The 23,989-nt window shown below is 27.6% G+C and overlaps 3 protein-coding genes across 9 annotated transcripts; 1 reads left to right on the top strand and 2 right to left on the bottom strand.

Moving 5' to 3' along the window:
- Window positions 1-7,015: 7,015 nt before the first annotated feature.
- Window positions 7,016-11,378, bottom strand: LOC132918658 (alkyldihydroxyacetonephosphate synthase). Of its 7 annotated transcripts, none has more exons than XM_060980053.1 (14): window positions 11,202-11,378; window positions 11,092-11,143; window positions 10,808-10,961; window positions 10,459-10,548; window positions 10,214-10,350; window positions 9,988-10,140; window positions 9,767-9,918; window positions 9,564-9,700; window positions 9,105-9,283; window positions 8,914-9,041; window positions 8,674-8,851; window positions 7,673-7,803; window positions 7,495-7,609; window positions 7,016-7,417 (listed from the first exon to the last, which is right to left on the bottom strand). In XM_060980053.1, the coding sequence occupies exons 3-14, from the start codon at window positions 10,894-10,896 to the stop codon at window positions 7,083-7,085; spliced, it is 1,824 nt and encodes a 607-aa protein (XP_060836036.1). In that variant the 5' UTR covers window positions 10,897-10,961; window positions 11,092-11,143; window positions 11,202-11,378; the 3' UTR covers window positions 7,016-7,082. The 7 variants fall into 7 exon arrangements, with proteins under 7 accessions (XP_060836036.1, XP_060836037.1, XP_060836030.1 ...); XM_060980054.1 differs by having other exon boundaries at window positions 10,808-10,932; XM_060980047.1 differs by having other exon boundaries at window positions 11,063-11,143; window positions 11,207-11,378.
- A 199-nt stretch (window positions 11,379-11,577) lies between these two features.
- Window positions 11,578-15,119, top strand: LOC132918659 (uncharacterized). Its single transcript, XM_060980055.1, has 2 exons — window positions 11,578-12,193; window positions 12,254-15,119. The coding sequence occupies exons 1-2, from the start codon at window positions 11,894-11,896 to the stop codon at window positions 12,482-12,484; spliced, it is 531 nt and encodes a 176-aa protein (XP_060836038.1). The 5' UTR covers window positions 11,578-11,893; the 3' UTR covers window positions 12,485-15,119.
- Window positions 15,069-21,099, bottom strand: LOC132918657 (eukaryotic translation initiation factor 3 subunit B). The gene is made up of 13 exons (XM_060980046.1): window positions 20,826-21,099; window positions 20,564-20,759; window positions 20,371-20,490; window positions 20,126-20,309; window positions 19,910-20,067; window positions 19,654-19,843; window positions 19,445-19,587; window positions 19,195-19,333; window positions 18,915-19,110; window positions 18,182-18,396; window positions 15,749-15,952; window positions 15,583-15,691; window positions 15,069-15,252 (listed from the first exon to the last, which is right to left on the bottom strand). Exons 1-13 carry the CDS (start codon window positions 20,938-20,940, stop codon window positions 15,158-15,160), a joined length of 2,064 nt encoding a protein of 687 aa, XP_060836029.1. The 5' UTR covers window positions 20,941-21,099; the 3' UTR covers window positions 15,069-15,157.
- Window positions 21,100-23,989: the final 2,890 nt, after the last annotated feature.

The raw sequence follows: 23,989 nt of genomic DNA, 5'->3' as shown, positions 1-23,989 counted from the left end.
AAGAATTTTCTAAAGCCATTGTCCGATATTTTTAAACAATGCGCATATGTTTTATTGTAAAAAGAGCTAATTATAAAAATACTATGACTAGAAAGGAAAAAACAAAAACAGGAAAGTATCTAAACTGTTTATGCTTGTTTTATATATTATGATGTGGGTAGGTATTTGAAAGTTATGCTAGTTTTTGATTTACAACTTTAATATAAAGTAGGTAAATTTTATATTGAATATTACCTAGGTACCCTAGAAGCTGGACAAAAGGAAATATTTACTGCTTTAAATAAATTGTGACATGTGTATGGCATTTTATTCTATTAATATTGAATTCTTAAATTTGTTGTGATTGAAATGTTACGTAGTAAAATCAATTTGGTGTTAATTGCTATACCTATGTTATACTGTTATAGTGTTATAGCTTATATATTTACTAAAAGAAACCTATAGTAATAATCTATCATATCTTACAAATATTTCAAAAACTTATTGAATTACAAATAAATTTAAAATTAAAAGAAATGTTAATACTCTTATAAAAATGAAATAAAATATGTTTTATTTTATAAAAATCATAAACTTAAAAGAATAAAATCATTGTAGTAAACAATACCTATTAATCTAAATTAAAGTTTAACAATAATAATTAACAATTAAAATTTAGATTTTATTTACCTATACATCATTGTTTGGTGACGAAAGAAACTAGAAAGGTTCTTTTTAAGTGATCAATTGTATAGGTATATATATAATATATTAAATAGTAAAATCACATTTCAATTCTAGTATTGTGTAAATGTGTAATATTATGTAAACGTAACAGTTTACCTTCCTATTTTTACTATTTATATGAACATTTATTACGTAAATATTGAACACTAATATTATACTATAAGTATTATAAGGTCTACGATTAAACTATATTATGTTATATGTTATTATGTATATAGTTCAATGGTTATATATTACTAATAATAGGTACGTTATTTTAGTTCGTTTGAGAGAATAGTTCATTAGTTAGCAACATGATTGCCAATTGCCATGATTTAAGATAGTATTTTATAGACAAATCAAAAAGTAAATAGTTCAAATTAACTATATGTTAGTTAATTTAGTTTACCGCAATGAATTATTCTTCAGTTAATTTAGTCCACTTTTATCCCAAACAATAAGTTTAATATGAACACTTAGTACACTGTGTACGTGCACTATGTGGTTACTGGTTCCCATAGACGTAATTAGGTGGAGACTTGGGGGGGTCTTGATCCCCAAATATTATTATTATTTCAGATATTATCAATGTTGCACATTCCATAAACAAAATAATATATCAGTAGATATTTTGAAATCAGAGATGCTTGTAGCTAAAAATTGCCTTGTTAAAATTAAAGAAAATTTCGATATTAATAATATTAAAAAGGTTGTTACTGAAGATTCAGAATAGATCTATTTTGTGCTGAAGACGCCTACCCAAATTTATATAAATTGCTACAGGTTGCTTTTACAATACCTATTAGCTCAGTGACTTGTGAACGTTCGTTTTCATAAATGCGGCGATTAAAAACGTGGCAGAGAACTACAATGAAGCAAGAACGATTTTCTAATTTATCTTTATTAAATATAGAAAGGGACATAACAAATACTTTAGACACAAAAACAATAATTGAAAATTTTTCTGTAACTGATAGAAAATTAGTATTAATTTAATGTTAAAAATTTAAATATTATGTGAATTTAAATGTGTATTGTTTTGTTAATAGTCATTCGGTTCATTAGTTATAGGGGTGCGGGACTGCGGAATCGAAGCCCCTGCAGGTCTGTGTAACTTTTAAAATTCTAACCTCCCCCCCCCAAAAAAAAATTGATCCTAGTTGCGCCTATGCTGGTTCCCAACCTCTTCTTTCCTACGTAAGTTTTCAAAAATTTCGCGCCTCCCTCCTATAAATTGAAAAAATGATCACCTTTTTTATTTTTTCCCTGCTTAAAATAAAAATAATTTAATAAATAAAATTGTACTTCCTAATGACAGCTTGCTCCTTCCCAGTAATGTTTACACGCCCCCCAGGTTGGGTAAAACTGCTTAATTAAAAAGTGACCGGTTACACAAAACTATATTGGTCCAATAAATTGAGTTATTGAATCGATAAAAATTAAAATACGTCGCAGTGTCGCACCATAGATCTATTATACTTTAATGATTATTGAAAAACATCAGTGGCGGCTGGTAGTAGTTTAGCACAGGAGTACGATGAAAAAATTTAAGAACTATAATACATCACACAAAAAATTAAAATGATAAAATAATAATACAAAATTAAACACGTCGCGCGTCGTTGCCGTCCGATTTGAGCGACAAAATTCCCCGCAGATCATAAGCTCTTATAGTCTTATATAGTCGCCGCGCCATCGTGATAATACTATTATTACTCGTATATTAATATTATACCTATAGTTTGTACGGAAAACCGATATCTTTATGTACGATTCAAAATGTCGCACAAGCTGCAGCGTTGCATTCATAGGCCTATCTATATACCCGTATAATAACATCGCGAGTTCGTAACGATATTCTAATAAATTATGAAAATAATTTTAATAATAATTAAAAATATATTTAATTTTTAATATACTATGTACTAAAATATGTCGCACATATGCACGAGCCGCCACTGAAAAACATGCACTCTCCTAGAAGCCTCTAGCTCAAATTATTACACTTATATTAAATGTTTTTAAGTTTAATGTCTTAAGTCAAATTTGATTTCAGCGTTAAGGCTGTCGTTTTCGGAAAAAAACCATTATACTTTATAACCCGCCAAAATATCCAAGTAAAATTATTTATATAATATGTATTTATTTTGAGTGGGCCCAGTGCAATTGTCTCATTTGTTCTTGAATAAATATGGAAAAAAGAACATTTTGACCATGATTCAATTTTTAATAATAATGAAATTTAAAAAAAATAATTTTACAAAAAAACAAGTCAATAAATAATAAATATCTTTATTTAATTACGGATAAAACGATAAAAAGATGCTGTTGTGAACGGCTCGTTTTTATAGAAACTGAATTTTATACATACCACGATTTAAGATAGTAGAGGTTAGTAGAACCTATTTTAAATCGTGAATCGTGATACACACAGAGATTTCTAAATATAATTGGAATACTGAATAGCGAATGCGAACTCTCGCTATCAGTTGAAGCCTGGTTTTTTGGTTGGCATCAAGCACGGCACTAGAATTTTTTTCCAAGGGGGCAGCATAGGCGGATGGGCATTTCCCGGTTGGCCCTCCTTCGTATTTCGGTAATGGAGCTCTTTTTAAAATTTCCCAGTAGGCTAAAAATGGCCTATCCACCCATAGGGGGCAGAGTGGGGCAAATACTTTTTTTTACATGGGCTAAGGTTTTTTCAGCAATCAATGAGGTTATTTAAATAAAATATAAATATTTTAGTATCATATAACATATACATAACATAATATAGCTATTAGCTATATAGTACAAACTTTTGAATAATTAAAAATGTTTTAAGAAGTATGTTAAATATTTTTTATGTACCTTATGTAAGAAAATTTTTAATCACAGACCTTCAACAACTATAGTCTATATTAACAATGATGTACAAAAATGATAATTATTTTATTACTTTAATATTACACACAAGTACACAACACACCTTTGTGAATGAATGATTATGATTTTACTTACATTTCATAAATATAAATTAAAGTAATTGTGTTTAGTAATGAACAGATGAATTTATTTGTCTCAACTTTAATGCAATGATTTGGGATACATTTGTTTGTTTATTTTCATCCAGTAATTAGTACTCAATAAAGGTAATAATAAAAAAATAAGATTTTTTTTCTTACCTATTTTACAAATTTCAAAACACATTTTATTGAAATTTTAGTAAGTTAATCCATAATAAAAAGACCTTAAATGTTATTTGTTCAAACTTCATTAATTTAATTATTATAATTTATATATATAATATTTTATGACTTTATTATATCACACATATTTTTCAGTGGGGGGGGGGCTAGAGCCCCACCTTGGCACCGTGCCTGATTGGCATTACGTGGTAATATGTTATTTTACATGGTAAATATTAAATATGTTATAGCCATAGGTATTGCGTTTATATTGTTGTGTATTGATGAATGTTATTATTTTATTTTTTTATTTTTTAAAAGCCTAAAAGTAAATGCCATAAACTATCCATTTAATTGGATGATAGTCCGTAGATTTCTTAATGAAATTGGAAATACCTTTACTGGAATAGACCATAGATGAATGACATATTATAATAATTACACATTAGACAAAAAAATTAAAAGAAAGTATCTATAAATACTTTTTTTTTCCAAGTATTCAAATACGTATTTAAGTATTTGTATCTATACTTGAATACTTTTTAAAAGTATCTTTTACAAGAGTTGAAGAGTGGTATCCGGTACCTACCTGTAGAGTGTAGAGTATAGTGTGTTGTATGTGGTTTCGCTAACTTATAACGACTAGACTCAGGACTTTCATGCATTTGCATACATTTTCTGGTTAACCTGGTCAATTTATCATATTATACTTAGGCATTTAACTATAATACACAATACATTTTACGTTTGTGATCACTCAAAAACTTTTAGTGCATATTTCTGCACATTTTGACATTTCCAGGTTTAAAGAACATATTTTAAGTTTATAGTGCATTGACAAGGCCCCATAAAAGGGGGTCAGTGAGTAGCGAGTACCATGGTCCTGGGTCCGGAAAAAAAACACAATATATTTACATTATTTTTAAATTAGGAAAAAAATAAGTCGTGAGACTCCAATTACCATATTATATACAATATTGGTATATAAATAATTTGGTTTCTTACTACATAATTTTGTGTAGTAATCTATGTGTATATTATTTCATAAGATCAAAATGAATAATTTAAATTGTATTTCATTATTCATACATACTTTTTAAAGAAATGTTTATTTTTGTATTAAACTGCAGAAAATTAGTGTAGATAAACTTATTTTAGGGTAACTAGTGTGTAACAGCAAAAAAAGCTATGTAATCAATATTTTTGGTACCTTTTGTAAAAAATTAAACGTTAGAATTTATATTAAAATTATTATAAATACTAATTTACAATAAAGACCCAATTATTTACGGTACCGTAGTAGAAAAATTGGGCTGTGCATAGGTATTTTGAATTGTTGAGTTAATAAATATCAAACATTTCAGTAAATATTTTTCATGAATTAATGTCAATAATTATATTAAACTTTAAATTTGTCATAAATACGATAGACTAACTTTTATTTTAATGGTTAATGGGTAGATTAGATTATATCTGTATTATAAAAATACTATATAAATAAAAATATTGTAATAATTTTATTTCAACAATACAATACATGTCAGGTTATTTTGTACTGGCCCACTGTAAAAATGTACAGTAGCACAGCGGCTCACCCTGACCCTGACTGTACCTTCTCATCTCTCTTGGTTATACTACTGACAGTTGCCTATAATTTTCACTTTTTAAATTTTAATTTATCATTGCATTTTTAAGCATACAAATGTTTAAATCTTCGTCCTAGAGAGTGGGGGTTTTAGTACAGAATTTGATCTAGTTGTTACTAAGAACTAAGAGGTATCAAAAGTAATTAACTCCAAGTACATAATATTAAGAATTAGACAAAATTAACAAAACATTTATAATTCAAAAGGTAAATACAAAAAATAAATAGATTTTTCATTTTTACCCAGTATTTAAATTGACATTTTATATAATGTAATTTCAAAATGGTTTTGACTCTTTTATAGTATTTATCCTTATAAAAACTACAAAGTTAGCCTTAGGTCAAGTTAGGTTAATTCAAACCAACTCACAACATAGATAAATCTATTCATGTAAAATCATTTTTGATTTTTGAAATCACTTTTTTTAGAAAGTAATTTTAAAGTAAAATCATCTATTACAAAAATAGTTCTTTCATTTGAAAATTATATTGTATGTTTTATAAATACAAACAATCATCAATAATTTAAATTTAATATTCATAGAAGAATTTTTATTAATAAATATATAATTATTTATTTAAAAAGCAAAATATACTTACACTGAAGTTGTTGATAATATTCTAATCTAATATTAATCATATATTTTTCATGAAACAATTTCAAATAAATTAAACATTATAATGTTATAAGTAGGGAACAGATTTAAATGCTGTAAAATACAAGAAAAATGCTTTAAAAATAAGATTTAATACACTCATAACAGATATTTTTTTTAATTACCTATATTATAAGTTTTATTTTTAGGTATTAAAATTAATTATATATTATTAGTATTTTGTATTTATAATCAATGGTATTCATTATTCGCATCATTTTCATTATCTTCTAGTTCTCCTATCTTTTTTTTTACTTTAAAAGTTATTTCCAAAAATTAAATATATAATTTAGATAGATACATTCGCTATATTTTTACCTTATGTCTTATAATAAGATTGTATAATCAGGTGCTACTTAATTTTTATCAAATTTTATCCATATAAAAATGACTTAAAAACCTAAAAAATGCATAATAAAAGTTACATTTTTTAATTTCTTGATATACAGTAGAACCTTGATTATCCGTGTTCGCAATTAACCATGCTCACTCTTTCGAAAATTTTTAAAAATAAGTATGGACTGTAGAATGTAGATGTATAACATTATTGTATATATTTCTAATTATAATTAAATAAAAAATTTCAAAATTGCTTTATTATAAAATTGTATGTATGTATTTATAATTATAATAAAATAAAGAATTACATCATTATAAAGTCTCGATTAACCGTGGTTTTCATTTATCCGTGTGACCCCTCCCTGCCATTACCCCGGGTAATGGAGATTCCACTGTATTATGAAATGCACTTTGTGTATGGAAAGCAATTTTTTTTGGACATTTAGAAAAAAATGCAATTTGCATTTAAATCTGTTCCATAGTTATGAGAAATAACAACTATATCATGAATACAAATTTTTTATTTGTTGTAGACTTACACTAAAATATGACTAGATTTTAAATCGATGTTCATATTTTGGACAGAGGAAAACTAATAAGATTACCATTAGCAAATACATTATTTGGGTCTAGCATCTTTTTAGATGCACTGTAAAGTGATAGAACCGTTTTAGACACGTGTTTCTCATACCAATGTGTTCGTAGTTTACCCACGCCATGATGGTGAGATATAGAACCTCCAGAAGCCATAATACTGTCCCGGGCTATGGTTTCAATATGATGGTAAGTTGATACTGGATCATCTAGTCCAGTCCAATTAAATCCAAAATAAAAATAAACACAACAACCAGAGTCATATGTCTGTGTTATTCTACAGCTAATTAAATAATACTTGATATTAAGTTCTAAAAGACAAAAAAAAATTTTTTATCCCATATGGGAGATCAGTATCGATAAAATAACAATTACATAATTCACTTACTATTGCACTCATTTGTTACAGTTTTTTTGACATTATCGCATAAACTAAGAGTTTTATCCCAGGATACTGATGTTTCAAACGATTCAGCTACAACTCTGTATTCTAACGCGAGATCCTAAATATTATCTTTATTATAACTTATTAACATAATAAAAATATCAAAAAACATTTATCTTACACGTATATAAGCTATAACAAAAGTCAACATGTAACCGCGTTCTCCATTTCTCTCTCCTGCTGTTATACCACCAAAGGACATAGCTATTTTAGCGATGCAATTTCTATGCGAAACTACTTTAGATCTTTTGCCTAAAACAAAATTGCTTTATATTAATAGTAAGTTGTAAATGGGTAGAACACAAAATGATTCTCATTGCAACACTTTTTCAAATAACCAATTGCAAACATTTTTTGCCGATTAATTATCATGCAACATTGCCATAATTATTTGTTACTAATCACAAAATAGTCATAATAACTTATTAGTTTAACACATTCACACTTAGTGATAAATTTGTGAGTGGTAGTAGATTATTTTTAATTGAAGTTAGTAATAAAAATTCAACATAAGTATCATTAAAAAATAAGATTTAATGATAATTAGTTTAAAAATTTAGTTGATGTAATAAAATATTAATGATTCATTAATAATTTTAGTTAGTAGTTATAATACTTTATTTTATACATTATATTTTTTTTCATAAGTGATGATTGCCATTTGTAAGTTATTTTTAGTTATCTCATTAGTCATAATATTCTTATTATTTAAAATCTGTTAAAGCTATTTGTGGAAATAAATCATTGTGAAGATACTTAATTCAATAAAAAACTGCTATGGTTTATGTTATTTGTTGTCTTAAATTAATTTTATATTGTTGCATTTTGTGTATGGGTTTTCTTCAACAACAATTATTAAATATGAACTATAAAATTAACAGTTGTAAGTTTTATGGAAATTTTACAATACACTTTATAGTCTAATACTATATAACAATAAAAAAATTGATGTATCTTAAAGTTGTTCTCAATTATTTGAATTTTAGGTATAAAATATTATTTCTTTTATCTAATGATAATCATTTGCAATTGCATTATTCAAAAGGTAAAACATTTACAATTGAATAGCACCGGTTGTATATAAAAAATACTATTGAAAGGCAAAATAGATCAAAAAATCACCTTCAAAAAGGAGTGTCATAACACATATAGACTCTAAACGAAAACCACAAACACGAGTCAAGTAAGTTTTCTTAAAAGTGTCTAAAAAGTTTCCAAATGTATTTTCAACAGAACGTAATGCCTGACCAAATCTGAACTGCGTGTTATCCATTAATCGTATGGATACAGGTTGACATCTCTACAGATTTTAAAATAATTATTTTATATAGTTATTTAAATGTGATTTTATTTAAAACATACTTGTTTGGCTACTTCTCTCATACATTTTACTCCTGATTCAAAGTCAGGAAAAACTACAGAATCATAAACTCGACAATCTGGAAGTGGTCGAATTTTTAAGGTCACTTCTGTAATTATGCCTAATGTACCTACAATATAAAAACAGTGATCAATCTAAAATAATGTTGATTAAAAATTATCATATAACAAACCTTCTGACCCTAAGACAATTTGTTGAAAATCAGGTCCACTTGACATTCTTGGGACCTTACTGTTTTTTTCTACCACTCCTTTGCAAGTAACCATTTTAGCATCAATTACTAAATCTTCAATGTTGCCATACACATTTTTCTTCATGCCCGATGCTCTAGTCGCAACCCAACCGCCTAAACTGAGTTTTGTATAATATACATTATTGAATATTTTTTATAAGTTTCTTTTAGTAAAATAATACTAAAAATTCGGCTATAATAAACACATGCAAGTTTCAATAGTAAAAAATAAAATATATCAATAATTTTAAACGCTGCACACAAATCATGACTAAACTAAACAAACAATTGTAATACTTAATAAATAGTAAATACAATTAAAGGAAACTTACTACTTTAATGATTGCTACAAAGGCTACACTCGTTTTTTTTTTTTTTTTTTTTTATTTCAATGAATACCTAGAAAACTCATAAGAGTCAGGTTCATGTCCACATGTATAGCCTCGTTTGTTTAGTTCACGTTCTAAATCTTGACCAATGACTCCAGCTTCAAAGCACACGAGTAAGTTTGATTCATCCAACCACAATAAACGATTCTAAAAAAAACCATTTTAATTTTATTGAATATAATATTGTAATATACTAAACACTAGTACAACTACCATTTGTGAAGTGTCTACACTGACTATACATCTATTTTCATTAACAGGACAAGATACTGCTCCAGATACATTAGTTCCGCCACCAAACGGAACAAGTACAATATTATGTACATTGACTAACTCAACTATGCTTATCACTTCATTGTGATTTGCTTAAATAAAAAACCATTATTTTTACAACAAAACAATTATTAGAAAGTAATTCAAAATTAAATACTTACCAGGCCAGACAACTAAATCACAAATGCGTGGAAAACATTTACCATATCTGAGAGTATAAATATCATAAAGCGTTTGTCCGTGGGACCGTAAAAGTCTAGCTTGCCCATCTGTTGTATGGTCAATTTTCATTTCCTTTAAGATTTTTAAAAAACCTGAAAAATTATTAAACTTTATTTTGTAATAAACTATAAATAAAAACTATTCCATTGAATAACCGATACTAACTGATAGATACGCGGGAAAGTGGAATCTCTGTGGAACTGAACTTCTCTCTAGGGACATTCCTTAGAGTTAGGTCAATATTTAATATTTGTTGAACCCATTGAGTAAAAAAAGGCAAATCTGTTTCACCAATTGAATATCTGATAAACAAAATTCATCATTAATTTTACAAATGTTTTGTATTGCAATTGGTTGAAGGATGATAGACATTCAACATAAAACAAATTGTTAACTAAAACAGTATTTACCTATTGCCAGTAAACCGAATCATTCCCTGGTCAGTAACTTTAAACTTTGAGTCTCTATATCCCCAGCCATTCCATTTCAAAACTTCTGACCTGAGAAAAAATATATTTAATGTTCAAACACAACCCATAATAGGTATGTAAGTTGTTAGGTTATGTGTACCATCAGTGGTGTTCCCATGAATTTTTTTGAGAGTATACTATATCATCAAATACGCATGTATTATGGATTTATGGGCATACGCAGTTACCCATAATATTGAAAAAAAATCTTGAGAGTATACGGCGTATATGTAGTATACCCTATGGGAACACCCCTGTGTACCATATACAGTGTCTAGTAATTATCTACCTGTTTTTTGGTATGACACTTTGAACCTTGGTGTTGACCAGAGACGATGAGGAGCTTTTAAGAGTTTCATCAGATTCTTTTTCATCCATGGGGAAATGTCAAATGTTTGCAAAACTCTGGATAATCTAAGTATTCAAATACTTGAACTAGACAACTTTAGATCCAGTAAACAATTATTATTTCTATTAATATTTGGTAATAAGTATTTTAACTTAATGACTAGCCACTAGTGTATAATATGTACTGATTACTGACCAATGCCCATGATAGACGACAATACTAACTTTTACTCACTGTGCAGACGTAGTGTACTGTGTAAACTGTGAACACTCAACTCTAAAATGAAAACGGAAAATTGTTTATATGAATATTCGTATATTTGAGTATTGAGTACTTTACTTATGCAGTCGTGCCTTTAGCCTTATGCAATAATAATTAATTAATTAATTAATAAAATCATGGGCGCCGGGTTACGTGCAGCCGTGCAGGGTATGAACTATGGGTAGAATATACTATATTATAGTATATTTAATATTACTATATTAGTCATGATATTAGTATGATGTTTAGCGCTCCCAACGGCCGTACATATATTTCATTCTTCAGTGTCGGAGTGTCGGTACGCAATCGCAATGAATCGAATTATCATATCTTCGTAGGTAGTTTCGATCCGTCTTGTCGTCGTCGTCACGGATATAGATACTAGTATCTATATCCGTGGTCGTCGTCATGTATGATGATAAAAGACAATAACAATTGAAATTGATAACAGACGAAGGTGTGTAATCAGTAATCGCTTCAATATTCTGTGCTTTAATCACAGAGGTGAGAACGAAAAAGTCAACAGCCAACAATATTATTACAACAGTAATACTTACAAGTTACAATACGGACACAATAAATACTAGATAATATACAGTATACACTACACAAACGAGTAACGATATTAGAAGAATACGTAAACATAAATCATGATCTCTCGCTATAGTGACGTTAGCTGATCAATAAAAATTATCGTGGTCTCCAGTCTTCACAGTTTGCATCTGTTCCTTTCACACACATCGGAGGTGTGGAAATGCATTTGAAATGGAAGCCTACTATATGTGGGAGCGTGTCCATTTAACCGAGGACATGGGTCGGTCGTGCAGCTCCTGTGACTGTGTCACATATTCGTATTTTTTGATATCCGTGTTCCTATTCACATTGGGCTCCATTATATCGGTGTTCTCGTTCGGAGCATTTGATGACACTGTCTTTGCCAACTTGGGCCATATGTGGATGGTTGGACCGCTATGCATCTGTTCAGCCGTTATGATTGGTATCAGGAATGTATTGTACTTACGTAGGCGCCGCATTATTGACATGGTCATCCGCCAGCAGATAGAGGTAAGAACTTTTGTCATTTGTTATTGATTGCCAGTTTTATTTTATTTTTATGTGCTTCAGGACATACGATCTCAACAGGGGCAGTTGACGGACACTCAACAACAGTATTCGTTACCAATACGCACTGTGAGTGAACTTACCTTGCCCCCGTCTTATGAACAGTTGATTGGCAACCCCAGCGAAGAGGGGAGTGACCTACCACCACCGTCATATGAAGAAGCAATAGTTAGCATGTCCAAGGAATCTACTAAAAGTGATAATATTATCGTCCTTAATTATTCTATTAAATGATCTTGCAAATATATCTTAATTGTGGAGGTGTATGATGGAAATAATTACATTATCAATGAGAACATTGTTCCAGAAAACTTATTTTCTACTCTGGACATAACATTTTTCTTGAAAATAATCAGCCAATTGAAACGTTGGTGTAAATTACAATTGTTTTTTTAAATTAAATCTAAATCGATAATACCTACCAAAAATAAAAATATAATCCTCGGTCATTTGTAAATAATTATCTTTTACATTCAATAGATTTTGTTCTTAATATTGTCTGTATGAATGTAACTTAATGACATACTTGTTATACAAATATATTGGAGACATGTATACTTAGGAAAATTATCAACATTTTATTCAGAATTATTTTTGTTTTATAAAGTTATTTCATAATTTGTTATCTCATTCGAGACTTGAGAGAACAGTTTATTATTATTAGGTTTTAAAAGGTCTGATTTCAAATTTGTATTTAAGGATGATATGACTGGTTATGTATTATTAGGATTTAGAAACTTAAAAAATGTAAGTTAAATTGTTACTTCATTATTGTAGATAAATCAATACAATTTTCTATTTATCTTGACATAAGTAAAATAATTTAGCTTTATAAGTATTATTGCACAATGTCGAGTATAATATTTTTGAATGTATTTTGAAAGACAGTATTAATAATTAGAGATAATAGAAAAGATCACTAAATTAAATGTATACTAATGAATACGTATGTGATTATTATATAAAATTAATTTTTAAAATCAGTATTATAAACAATTAATAGACTTGTCAGTCTTAAGAATAAAAAAATATGTTCAAATTTTGTTTTCAATTACTTTTTTAGATTGAGTTATCATCATTGTTTTCTGTGATTAATGATCTGAAAAATTCTAATTTAAGACTAAATATTCATAATTAAACTCTAGAAAGTACTTAATTTTTTAAGTTGCTTACTGTTTATTTATTTATCCATATAAAATTGAATAATTTTCCTTAATAAGCATGATGTCCTAGAGCTGATAATTATGATACATTATAAGGAAAATTAATTTTCTGTATAATAAATCTAAATTAATTATATAGTTAATTTTAATTTTAATTATTTCCTTAAAAGTTAAGACAAACATGAACCAAGGAAATCATTAACAATAGATGATAAGCTTTTTGAAGTTAATTGTTAAAAAAGAATGTTAAAAGTCAATAAAGTTTAGTCAATTAATTGATTAGAATTAATAATGAAATATATTATTAATTAAATATTTAAATAAAATATATACTAGATATTAATAGTATACTATTATCTATTAGTTAAATACTGAACGGTTATCTTTAAAATAAAATACTGTATTATGCAGAAATCAATTTCTCTTTCCTTTTGTATGTCTTATATCTACAATCTACATTTATCAATTTGTCAATAATATGATTCCATAATTATGTTCTCTATTTATTTATTTTGAGATTCCCATCGTTAGAGTAACCATATTATTTCTCCATGTATACTGAATTTATAAAAATGTACCAACCAATATTTTTATAGAAAATGGTCCCAAGCAATATCTCCTCAAGATGGTTCTAATATTGATTTAACCATGTTCTCATTTTATTTAAAAATAATACTATTTATTATTAATATTTTTACAGTTAACTAGTCTTCCCGTATTGTTGTGTCATTAACTATATCATTTTGGATACAAAAATCATTAATGTAGAATGTAGATTAACTAGCTGGTAATACCATTAATTAATACTGAAATCTTTCAGCATTACATCCAATTCTATGAAGTATTAACAGTTTGTTATTATCAATGTACTATGTATAACAAAAAACAGTGTACGAAATAAATAAATAATAGTTCTTAGGTTGCTTATGAGGGTATATACTATACTATGCTATTTTAATAATAATATAATATTAGTTTTATTTTTTTTTATTTGATGTACATCTCTTTATAAGTGATGCTTTTTTTTCTAGCATACAATTTATAATTTCCTATATCAAACTAACATAGCTATTAAAAGAGTATTGTTCTCACGGTTTTTTTCTTTTTGCTAACTAATCTTGTATAAACCATGATAAAATAATAAGTCGATTGCTTTAAAAATAATTTATGTAACAGTTGGGATATTGTAATTAATAAATTAATTGCTAATTTTATATTATAACTAACTGATTTAATCATTTTTATTTTCTATTAATCTCACTTAGTAATAATATTTTTGTTGTCATTGTTATTACTCAATAATTAATATTAACAAATGTGATCACTGTGTAATAATTTTACCTAGTTGGCAATTGTGATATTTATTTATAAATAAATTTATGTATATTATATAATACACGCATGTAGTATTATAAAAAAAAATGTTTGAACATGTACTTATGAAATAAATAAAACAATTAACATGTAAAATTGTATTTGTGATTACTGATTACAGATAATTTTTAAAATTATTAAATCAAACCCTATTAGATATATATTTATTTTTCTTCTGTATTTGAAATTTAAATTGAATTCTAGTTTACATAATATAATGTTGAAAATAAAAATAAGAATATGAAGGAGAGCTATGTTGGCCATATTAAATGGCGTTATAGTTTCAAGACAAAATTGTATTTATTGTTTATACAAATACAAAAAAAAGACAATTCAAATATTTGGTTTACATCAATAATATTCAAAATGCTTAATCAATTATAGTTACTTCTTCTTTAACCAAAAATTCAACTTTTTCTACTTGCACGTTCTTATCATCTGAATCTAGTTCATCAGTATCAATATCTGAAACAAAATAGTTGGAAGTAATAAAACATGTATTTTATCAATATGTTATGAAAAGTGTTTTATACATGGTGAAATTTATTATTTAGGATTCTTATTGAATACAATTTCCAAAATGTGATAAACCTAACGCTAAAATCATTCCAATATGTCAGGGACTCCTCAAGTTACTAGAGGGCCAATTTTTAGAAATTTAAAATCTAGCAAGCCAAAGATAAAGCAATTTTAAAATATAGCACAGGCCAGATTAAAAAGGTTGCGGGCTGTTAGTTGTCCATCCCTGCAATATGTTAATGCCATGTTTCTTGTGGGAAAAAAAAATTCACTTACGACTTCTAATAGCCATTCTTTCAGCCTTTTGTTTATTCCAATCATCTAAACGTTTGCTGCGGTATTCTTCAAATTCTTTAATCAATTTTCGACGTTTATCAATGACTTCCTATAAAAAATTTAAATCAAATACATTTGCTTTATAATAAATTTAAGAAAATTTTACTTTAGAGGCTTTGGTCATTCGCATTTTGTCCTTCGTCTCAAACTGAGATGTGTATTTTTTCAAACTCTTTTTGGTATCCTTTTGTTGTTTAGCGCTCAACAGAGTAGGGGGCCTTGGTCTCCATTGCATGTGACAATAGGTATTTGTATTGAATCTATTCAATATTCTTCCTTGGAATGACCATATCCAATAACCTGTATCTCCCTAAAAAATATTACATCACAAATAAATAAATGCAGTATTGTCTAAATCAGTGGTCTTCTTCAATATTTTTGAACCCGCAATCCACTAAATTAGGCCTACATTTTTTGCAACCCACATAAGCTTTGTAAAAAAACTAAAAATTGATTAATGCTTTGTAGTAGTACTAACTTATATTGTGATTTAATATCCTTATATTATAGAATATGAATTCTATAAACTGTATTTTTGATTATTTCATCTATTAACTTAATTTTTATTTTAAAAAGAAGATTTATAGTTACCTAATTTGAAAGTTTACGTGACCCAAAAATGGGTCACAACCCACCGGTTGAAGACAACTGGTCTAAATTAAATTTAAAATGTTATATTTTATAAAAAGCATTAAGAATAAACTCTTCTAAAAGTATCTAAACTAAAGTAATTTGACAGTTAATAATATAGCATTATATTAAGTTATCATTAATTGTGAGACATTTTTAGATAGTATATTTTGGGAATTTAAGACCTAAAAATGACATTCAATTAATTTGAACCAGCATTATTTTAATTAAAACTCAGTGTTAATAATTATATAAAAATTATTACAGGTAAAATTTATGAAATTGTATTGTATATATTAGTGGAATTATGAAATAGAAACACTTAACAGTTAATTGACATTAAACTTGACTAGAAATTAAATTAATATTTGATACAATGGTAAGCAGTTTTTGAAATGACTTAAAATAAGTGGAGTGATACCTAACAATTCAGATTTCTATATTTCATCATAAGTCATAACATTCTTTACATTTACTAAAATATTTTTTTTAAAGTTCTTATAAATAATACTAGTTCAATACAATTTGTTCAAACATAAAAACAATATAATATATTTTTATCGGTATGCGGACATTTGGTCCCTGCAAAAAAAATGTCGTACGCGGACAATTGGTACCCGTCATAATTTTATACTCGGACAATTAGTCCCTGGCGTAAAAGTAAAATAGTAAATACAAAGTATTTTTTTACCAATCAATAAACGTTCTTAAAGATGTTTTTTCAATAATATAATACTATTAAAATATAATAGGTAATAGTTATTTGTATAAAAAATAAATAAAAATGAACATAATAATAAATAATAGATATCGTCGAAACCTGTAAGCGAAAAAGAAAAAAAACATTATGTCTATTTGCAATAGTTTTGATAATAACTTTTCAAAAAACAATCTTTTAAATTATTTGTTTAGGCTTTCGAGATTTACATAAATTTTAATTAAATTTTGAATTTAACTTTTTACTTTTACGCCGGGGACTAGTTGTTCAAGTATAAAATTATGACGGGGACCAATTGTCCGCATACGACATTTTTTTGCGGGGACCAATTGTCCTAGATCCATTTTTATCGTGTTTAATCTTTAAAATTATACAAATAAATAACATATTATTTTTAAATTTACTAGCAAACTGATTTATTTTATTTTTAATCTTCTTCTGTAGAGATTTGACTATTTGAGATTAGTTAAATTGCCATAATCATTATCAAAAGTATACATATTTCAATGTTGTCATAATAACAACTTTGAATTTAATTTCTGTGGCAATTTATTATGGTCATTAATCAGTGTCCTATCTATGGTCTAAATTTTGCAATTAATTAACTCGTACGCACATGATATACCATACAAATCCACTTATTAGTTATAAACAAAATATTGTTAAAAATTACGTTTAGATATTTGAGTATATAGTTATGCCCCTGCTTAATATCATTAATATTGTACTATTGTTTTGTGATATTTTATTTGTAAAAACATATATTTTTACATTTTAAACACCAATCGACTTTGGTTAGAATATCTTTAGTAATAATATTATATCATTGGCTCTAAACAAGGCTGTTGATAATATGATTGCAAAACGGCCTATACTAAACAACACAATAAGCCGAGCCTAAATAGTAAATTGTATTAATATTAAACAATTATTCTCACTGTAAAATGTTTTCTTAGATAAAGATATAATCTCAGTACAATAATATAATTTAAATTTTAAATGAAATAATTTTAAAAATATAAAAATGTTAAAATGTACTACATTTTCAAACACAAGTCTTAGGAGAGATGCATTATTTTAGACAAAATAAATAGAGGGATGTCATTCCTTAGTATAGGGGGTGAGGGCACACCTTCGAGCACTTAATTGTTAAGTGAAAAATGTATTTAAATTATATTTAATTATATATACCTTAGTTTTCCATGAACTAACACCAGTAGCAACAAATCTTCCAGTTGGATCCCATTCAATATCGGTTGCTTTATAATGCTCTGTAGAACACATAGTGGTGAAGTCTGCAGTGTCAACAAATTCCAAAGCACCAGAATCCCGAATTTCAGCAATAACAATATATTGTCCAGCAGGTGACCAAAACAAATGACTACAGAAATGTTTGTCCAACTTTTCTATAAGAAAATAATACACAAATTAACAATTGATTAATATGAATATAATTAATTAATATCTTTTTAATAAATTTAATTTAGAACAGTAAAAGTAATATATGCTTAGCATAATTATTGCATTTATATGTATGTGTATCAGTGGTACTAAATTAATTTAAAATGGGCAATTAAAATAATTTGATTGACTCAACCAGCCATTCCAATTAACCACCCTTCTGAGCTTTCTTTTTTTTAGTAAGCAGTTATAAACAAAAAAAAAAATTAATTAATGAAATTCTTGTATTTAATAATATTATAGTAGATACTCAGCAATTTTTAATACTATATTATTTTATATTTTTACCCATCCACTTATATAATTTTAAAATAGTTCAACTGAACTACCTGAAGTGCGAGTTCAACGTTATTTATGACTTATGAGCATTTGAAACTTTCTTTTATATTTTAATGAAAAATCAAATGTGATATGTGTTAATTTTTAAAACTAATCTTGTAATGTTGCTATATGTTTAACTTACTCAATAATACTGGAGCTTGGCCAGATTTTACATTATAAAAGCTTACACTATTATTGCTAGGTTCACCATGAATAATTGCAAACTTTGAACCAATTGGTTCCCAAGCAAATGCATGAATTGGTTCTTTAATTTCAACACTGTCTACAGGTATATTTTTCTCTCTCATATGAAATATTTCAAAATTGAAATACATGCCCTACAAAAATAAATTAAGCTTATTGTACAAAACGATATTGATACTTTTAAATTATGAAAAATAAAAGACTAGATAAATTCTTACACTGTATTTTACATCTCCTTTTTCACGTTTGATTTTAGCATAACGGTCAACTTTAACACATAAGTAGTCACCAGCTTTTTGCCAATGGATTTTACAGTCTGCTACATTAAATAAATTGTTTGCTCGAATTTCTTTGCGGCTAAAAACCAATATTTTAAAATTAATATGTAATAATAAGTTAAGAATTTTTTTATTCATATGAAGATAGTGATATATATATATATATAAATATATAGTAAGTTATACTAACCTTGGTATTTCTAACAGAACTACTCGAGCCGGTACATCTTTATCTTCAGCAACCCAATAAGCAAGTACATTATCCCTTGGAGACCAACTAAAATCTCGAATACCATTAACCGTTATACTTTTTTTATCCAACAAACCAAAAGACTAAAAACAAATAACATTGAATACGATTTGTAAACTAAATATTTTTGCTACTTTTTAAATACTTACTGGAGTTTCATATACACTTAAAGTATTATGCCCAATCCGAGCAAAATATTTGTCATCCTTTGACCACCTTAATACATTACCAACCATTGGAGCATCTGAAATAAAAGATCGCTTTTCGGCGCCGGTACGAATATCAAAAATGGTTAACTTTTGTTCACCATTATCTAATGGAGCATAAGCCACTAAATATCTAAAAAAATAAGAATGAAACTAATAAAAAATACAATATTGATAGGCACACACACAAATGACTTACTGTTCACAAGGAGAAAAATCAACAAATTGAACGTTGCGATGAGAAAGCTTCAAAACATTAGTGAAGTTTGGTCCTCCCCAAAGCACAACACCTTGCTTGTGTAATGTTGCCAAGTATGTTCCAAGAGGTGACCACATAATTAGAGATTCAGTCCATTTCTTAAATAAAAAAATAATATTATTAATAAAGTAAACATAATCTGAAAATTGCACTTACTTCACGTTCAACTAATTTTGTTGGTTGTGGATTGCTATTCAACCAAACTTCAATATGACTGTTTATGTTATAAACATAATATTGATCAAATGCATCAGGTTCGCTTAAGAAATATTGCAGATTAGGCCTTTCTGGGAATGGCTGTAGAGTAGGAGCTTCCCATTTTTCAGGAATGTCATTGTATCTTAATAATAATAATAATAATATCAATCATTATACAAAACAAAGCTAATAATATAACTCACTTTTTGTAGTCAGAAAATAAGTTTATTAAAAAAGTATGCTGTTTGTCTAGCTTGTAATTATTAGCTTGTGTAACAGCTTCTAATGCGCTTTCGTGTTTTTCATATTCGATAAATATATAGCTAATAAAAGTAAACAATGATTTTATAAAAAAAAATAAATACAAACACCCAGTGTAATATTAAAAGTACTTACCCTTTAGTGTGACCGTTCTCTGATTTAGGATAGTAATCGTTGAGAATTTTACCAAATTGGGCGAATATTTTGGTAATAACTACTTTAAGTTTTTCAAAGCGTTCAGGGTTGACTTGGGGAACTCCGTCAACTATAATAACGGTGTCTACGCCATCAGATACTTTGGGTCTTTTCTGCAGAACGTCACCGAGCAACTCTAAAATTGACAACGTCACACAAATGAGTGAAAACTCAGTCGAATTCCAATTATTTTCTGTCTTACCTTCATCAGTTACGTCGTCGACGAAATTTTCTAATTCATTGGCGTCGGCATCGTCTTTATTGTATTTTCCTCTTTGGCCGTCTTCGTGTTTCTCGGAATCTTTTTTTTTAGCCATGTCAGACGAATCGGTAGCTATCGAGTTAACTGAACAAAATCAAGATGATGAAACGAATAAGTTTTGGAAAACTCAAAAGGTACGAAGAATTCTAGACAGAAAGTTCGATTAGCTCGAACGAATAGACTTGGACAACATTAGAAAATATATATTATATTTTAAAGGTTATGTTTTTGATTACGTGTGGAAGCCGCCGCGGTGGGCCGATGTCGTTGTGTCAGTGTGGCCAATCCATTAAACTTTGTTTAATATCAATGGCCAATCGGATGGTTATGGGGTCGGTCGAATTTTGGTTAACAACGGCACAAATAAATTCAAAGGCCTTATACTTTAATATGTATAAGATTCATATACCCACAATGTAGAGAAGATATATCTTCTCTAAGTCTACATCGTGTATATCATGAAGATTAAAATAAGGAGACCAAACTCGTACGGCCGCCCGCATAAAAAAACGTATCGAATGAGTCGCACGATTAAACGACTAATAGGTGGCGCTGCGTAAGCTAAGGTTGCTACTAGGTTGCGTAGTAAGGGATTATTCAATGAATAATATTCATGTTTTTTGTAAAATATATGCATTATTTCGGACCATGACCCATTACAAATTATATAGCTCGTAAAATAACGCATTCATAAATGTGCCTATGTGTATATTTCATGTGTACTCTGCATAGAAGTAAGAAGGTGTCAGACTTGTTATTCAGTTCCCGACATCTGTGAGAGACTATACATAGGTATAGGCATAGGCTACTAGAGAGTATTAAGTATTTGAGTAATAAACCACAGTGCACAGGGTACAAGATGTTAATCTGTTAGTGAAAAATATTGATAAGAAAAAAAGGATTGACTGTATAATAATAGGATTGTTCAAATAATAATAATAAAAAAAATTAATGAAATATACACATACGTACATTGTACATGTATGATGTATGAATGTGTAATTTTACGAGCTATAAAATGTATAATGGGTCATTGTTCGACATAATGCAGATATTTAAAAAAAATGCAAAAAACATGAATAATCCCTATGTTACACGGGTTAAAGTAGCAACCTTATCTTACGCAGCGCTACTTATAGTCCGTTTAATCGTGCGACTAATAATTTCGGTACGATTTTTCATGCGAGCGGCCGTTACGAGTTTGGTTTCTTTGTTCTAGTCTTCATGGTTATAAGTTATAACTTATACCTAATACATAATAAAAGCCCATAAGACAGATTACCTATACGATGTATACAAGTTGATAGAACTTTGAAATATTTCAAATTCTTGAGAGTGAAATATCGAGAGGAAAAGAAAAAAATCCTAGTTAGGTACTCTTATAAACATTTTTTTTAGATTCTGAGCTGAGCGATGAATATATTGATTTTTTCAATATTGTATTTTTTTTTTTGTGGATGATTTACACGACAAATTGTCACTCGTTGATCGTTAAAATAATCAAATGTTTCTATTTTCATAAATGAAAGTGGTTCTGGATATCAAATTTAATCTAGTTTGTAGTTTGGTCCAGTTTGGTGAGGTAAAACTTAAAATTCCTAGCAATCAGTACTTATTTTTATAAATGAGAAAAACATACCAAAAATTAAGAATAAACGGGAACTTTCACGCAAATCGAATTTTGGACAAAATCGATTTTGTTTTTTTATGTAACTTGTAACGAATAACTGTAGGTACCTACTTGAAATGTTCACAAATTTTATATTATTGTTTTCTATTTACAATTACATATTAAAAATATTTTGACTATTTTTTGACACAAGAGATTTTAAAATGTTTTTAATTTGTTTTTTTTATAAATGTCGATTAAAAGTTATTTGCTAGGTAGAAATGCTTGAAATCTTAATACAAAGTTCCTCATAAATTGTTAATTTCTCAATTTAAAAACATCAAAAATCTATAGTAACAATATTATTTATAAGCGTTTAAGTTAAGATTTTGACAAAATTCATAAAAATCGCGAAAATTAGTAAATTATTTTGTAACTTGGAAATTCATAAAAATATTTGTTCATATACCTAAGATTTAACAATTGATTACAATAAGGTGCATTATTAATTTTTTAACCTGTATTATATGAAGAAAAAAATTTAGTTTATTATCTATATCTGTGTTTAGATCTCTCAACAGTAATAAGATAGCAACAGTGTCGATAACAGTATATATTTAATACCTATTGGCTATTGGTATAATTATATTTTCAGACTTCACTATATAAGTATAAAACTATGAACAGTATGAACTGCCTAACAGCTTACAATTTGTCGCTAGACGCAGCAATAATGCTACACACCTAGTAGGTACCTATCCGAATTAAAGTGTACCGTACTATCGTCTACCTATACTCTATATAGGACTCAATTTACATTTTAAAGTTTTGCTTTTATAATATTATTAAACCAAACAGTACCTATATACCTATAATATCGTTGTATATGAGTAAGGTGATTAATTTAACGTAAGAAACGATTATTATAGCCTATAGGTATTTCTAAAACATTTAGCATTTTGAAAAATATATTTTTTACATAATTTTAAGACATTATAAAACAATAGCTACTTTTGAAAAAATCATAATTTCCTAGGTTTATTACTTTTTTGAACGATGGCATTCATGTTCGATATCGCATTCAAAAGGAAACTTAAAGTATAAATGATGAATAGAGTGAAATGATTCAGAGCCTAGCGATAGATGGATGGAAATAGTTGTTAAATAATGCATTAAGTTTTCCGGAAACCCACGACGAAATTATCGTCGTGGCGAGTTATGTGCTCAGTCGAGTGAGAAATTATTCCATATATGGTCTAGTACTCTAGTATTTAGTAATTCACTAAAAATTTATCGAAGCTTAATATAAAGTGATTATGCAAAACATTCATTACGCTCGGTTTGCGCAAATAATGCATAAGGGAATGTATTATATACATATGACATATGTTTATAAAAAAAGACATTAGGTATTTTAAAAATAAAATAATCCTTAATACTCTTAGAATTTAAAAATCTGGAATTTATTTTTAAAAACAAATAGTAATAAAAGTAA

This window comes from Rhopalosiphum padi, chromosome 1 (assembly GCF_020882245.1).
Source record: "Rhopalosiphum padi isolate XX-2018 chromosome 1, ASM2088224v1, whole genome shotgun sequence".
Classification (NCBI taxonomy): Eukaryota; Metazoa; Arthropoda; class Insecta; order Hemiptera; family Aphididae; genus Rhopalosiphum; species Rhopalosiphum padi.
This window is presented reverse-complemented; position numbering and strand designations above follow the sequence as displayed.

What these genes read in the sequence shown, in the direction of transcription:
- LOC132918658 (XM_060980053.1), bottom strand. Translation starts at nt 10,896, where the DNA reads ATGGATGAAAAAGAATCTGATGAAACTCTTAAAAGCTCCTCATCGTCT. An exon ending in ATTCGGTTTACTGGCAATAG is followed by an intron (nt 10,351 to 10,458) that starts GTAAATACTGTT and finishes TTTGTTTATCAG; the next exon opens with ATATTCAATTGGTGAAACAG. An exon ending in TATGACACTCCTTTTTGAAG is followed by an intron (nt 7,804 to 8,673) that starts GTGATTTTTTGA and finishes ATTTTGTTTTAG; the next exon opens with GCAAAAGATCTAAAGTAGTT.
- LOC132918659 (XM_060980055.1), top strand. Translation starts at nt 11,894, where the DNA reads ATGGAAGCCTACTATATGTGGGAGCGTGTCCATTTAACCGAGGACATG. An exon ending in TCATCCGCCAGCAGATAGAG is followed by an intron (nt 12,194 to 12,253) that starts GTAAGAACTTTT and finishes TATGTGCTTCAG; the next exon opens with GACATACGATCTCAACAGGG.
- LOC132918657 (XM_060980046.1), bottom strand. Translation starts at nt 20,940, where the DNA reads ATGGCTAAAAAAAAAGATTCCGAGAAACACGAAGACGGCCAAAGAGGA. An exon ending in TAAGTGTATATGAAACTCCA is followed by an intron (nt 19,588 to 19,653) that starts GTAAGTATTTAA and finishes ATTTGTTTTTAG; the next exon opens with TCTTTTGGTTTGTTGGATAA. An exon ending in GAATGACCAAAGCCTCTAAA is followed by an intron (nt 15,692 to 15,748) that starts GTAAAATTTTCT and finishes AATTTTTTATAG; the next exon opens with GAAGTCATTGATAAACGTCG.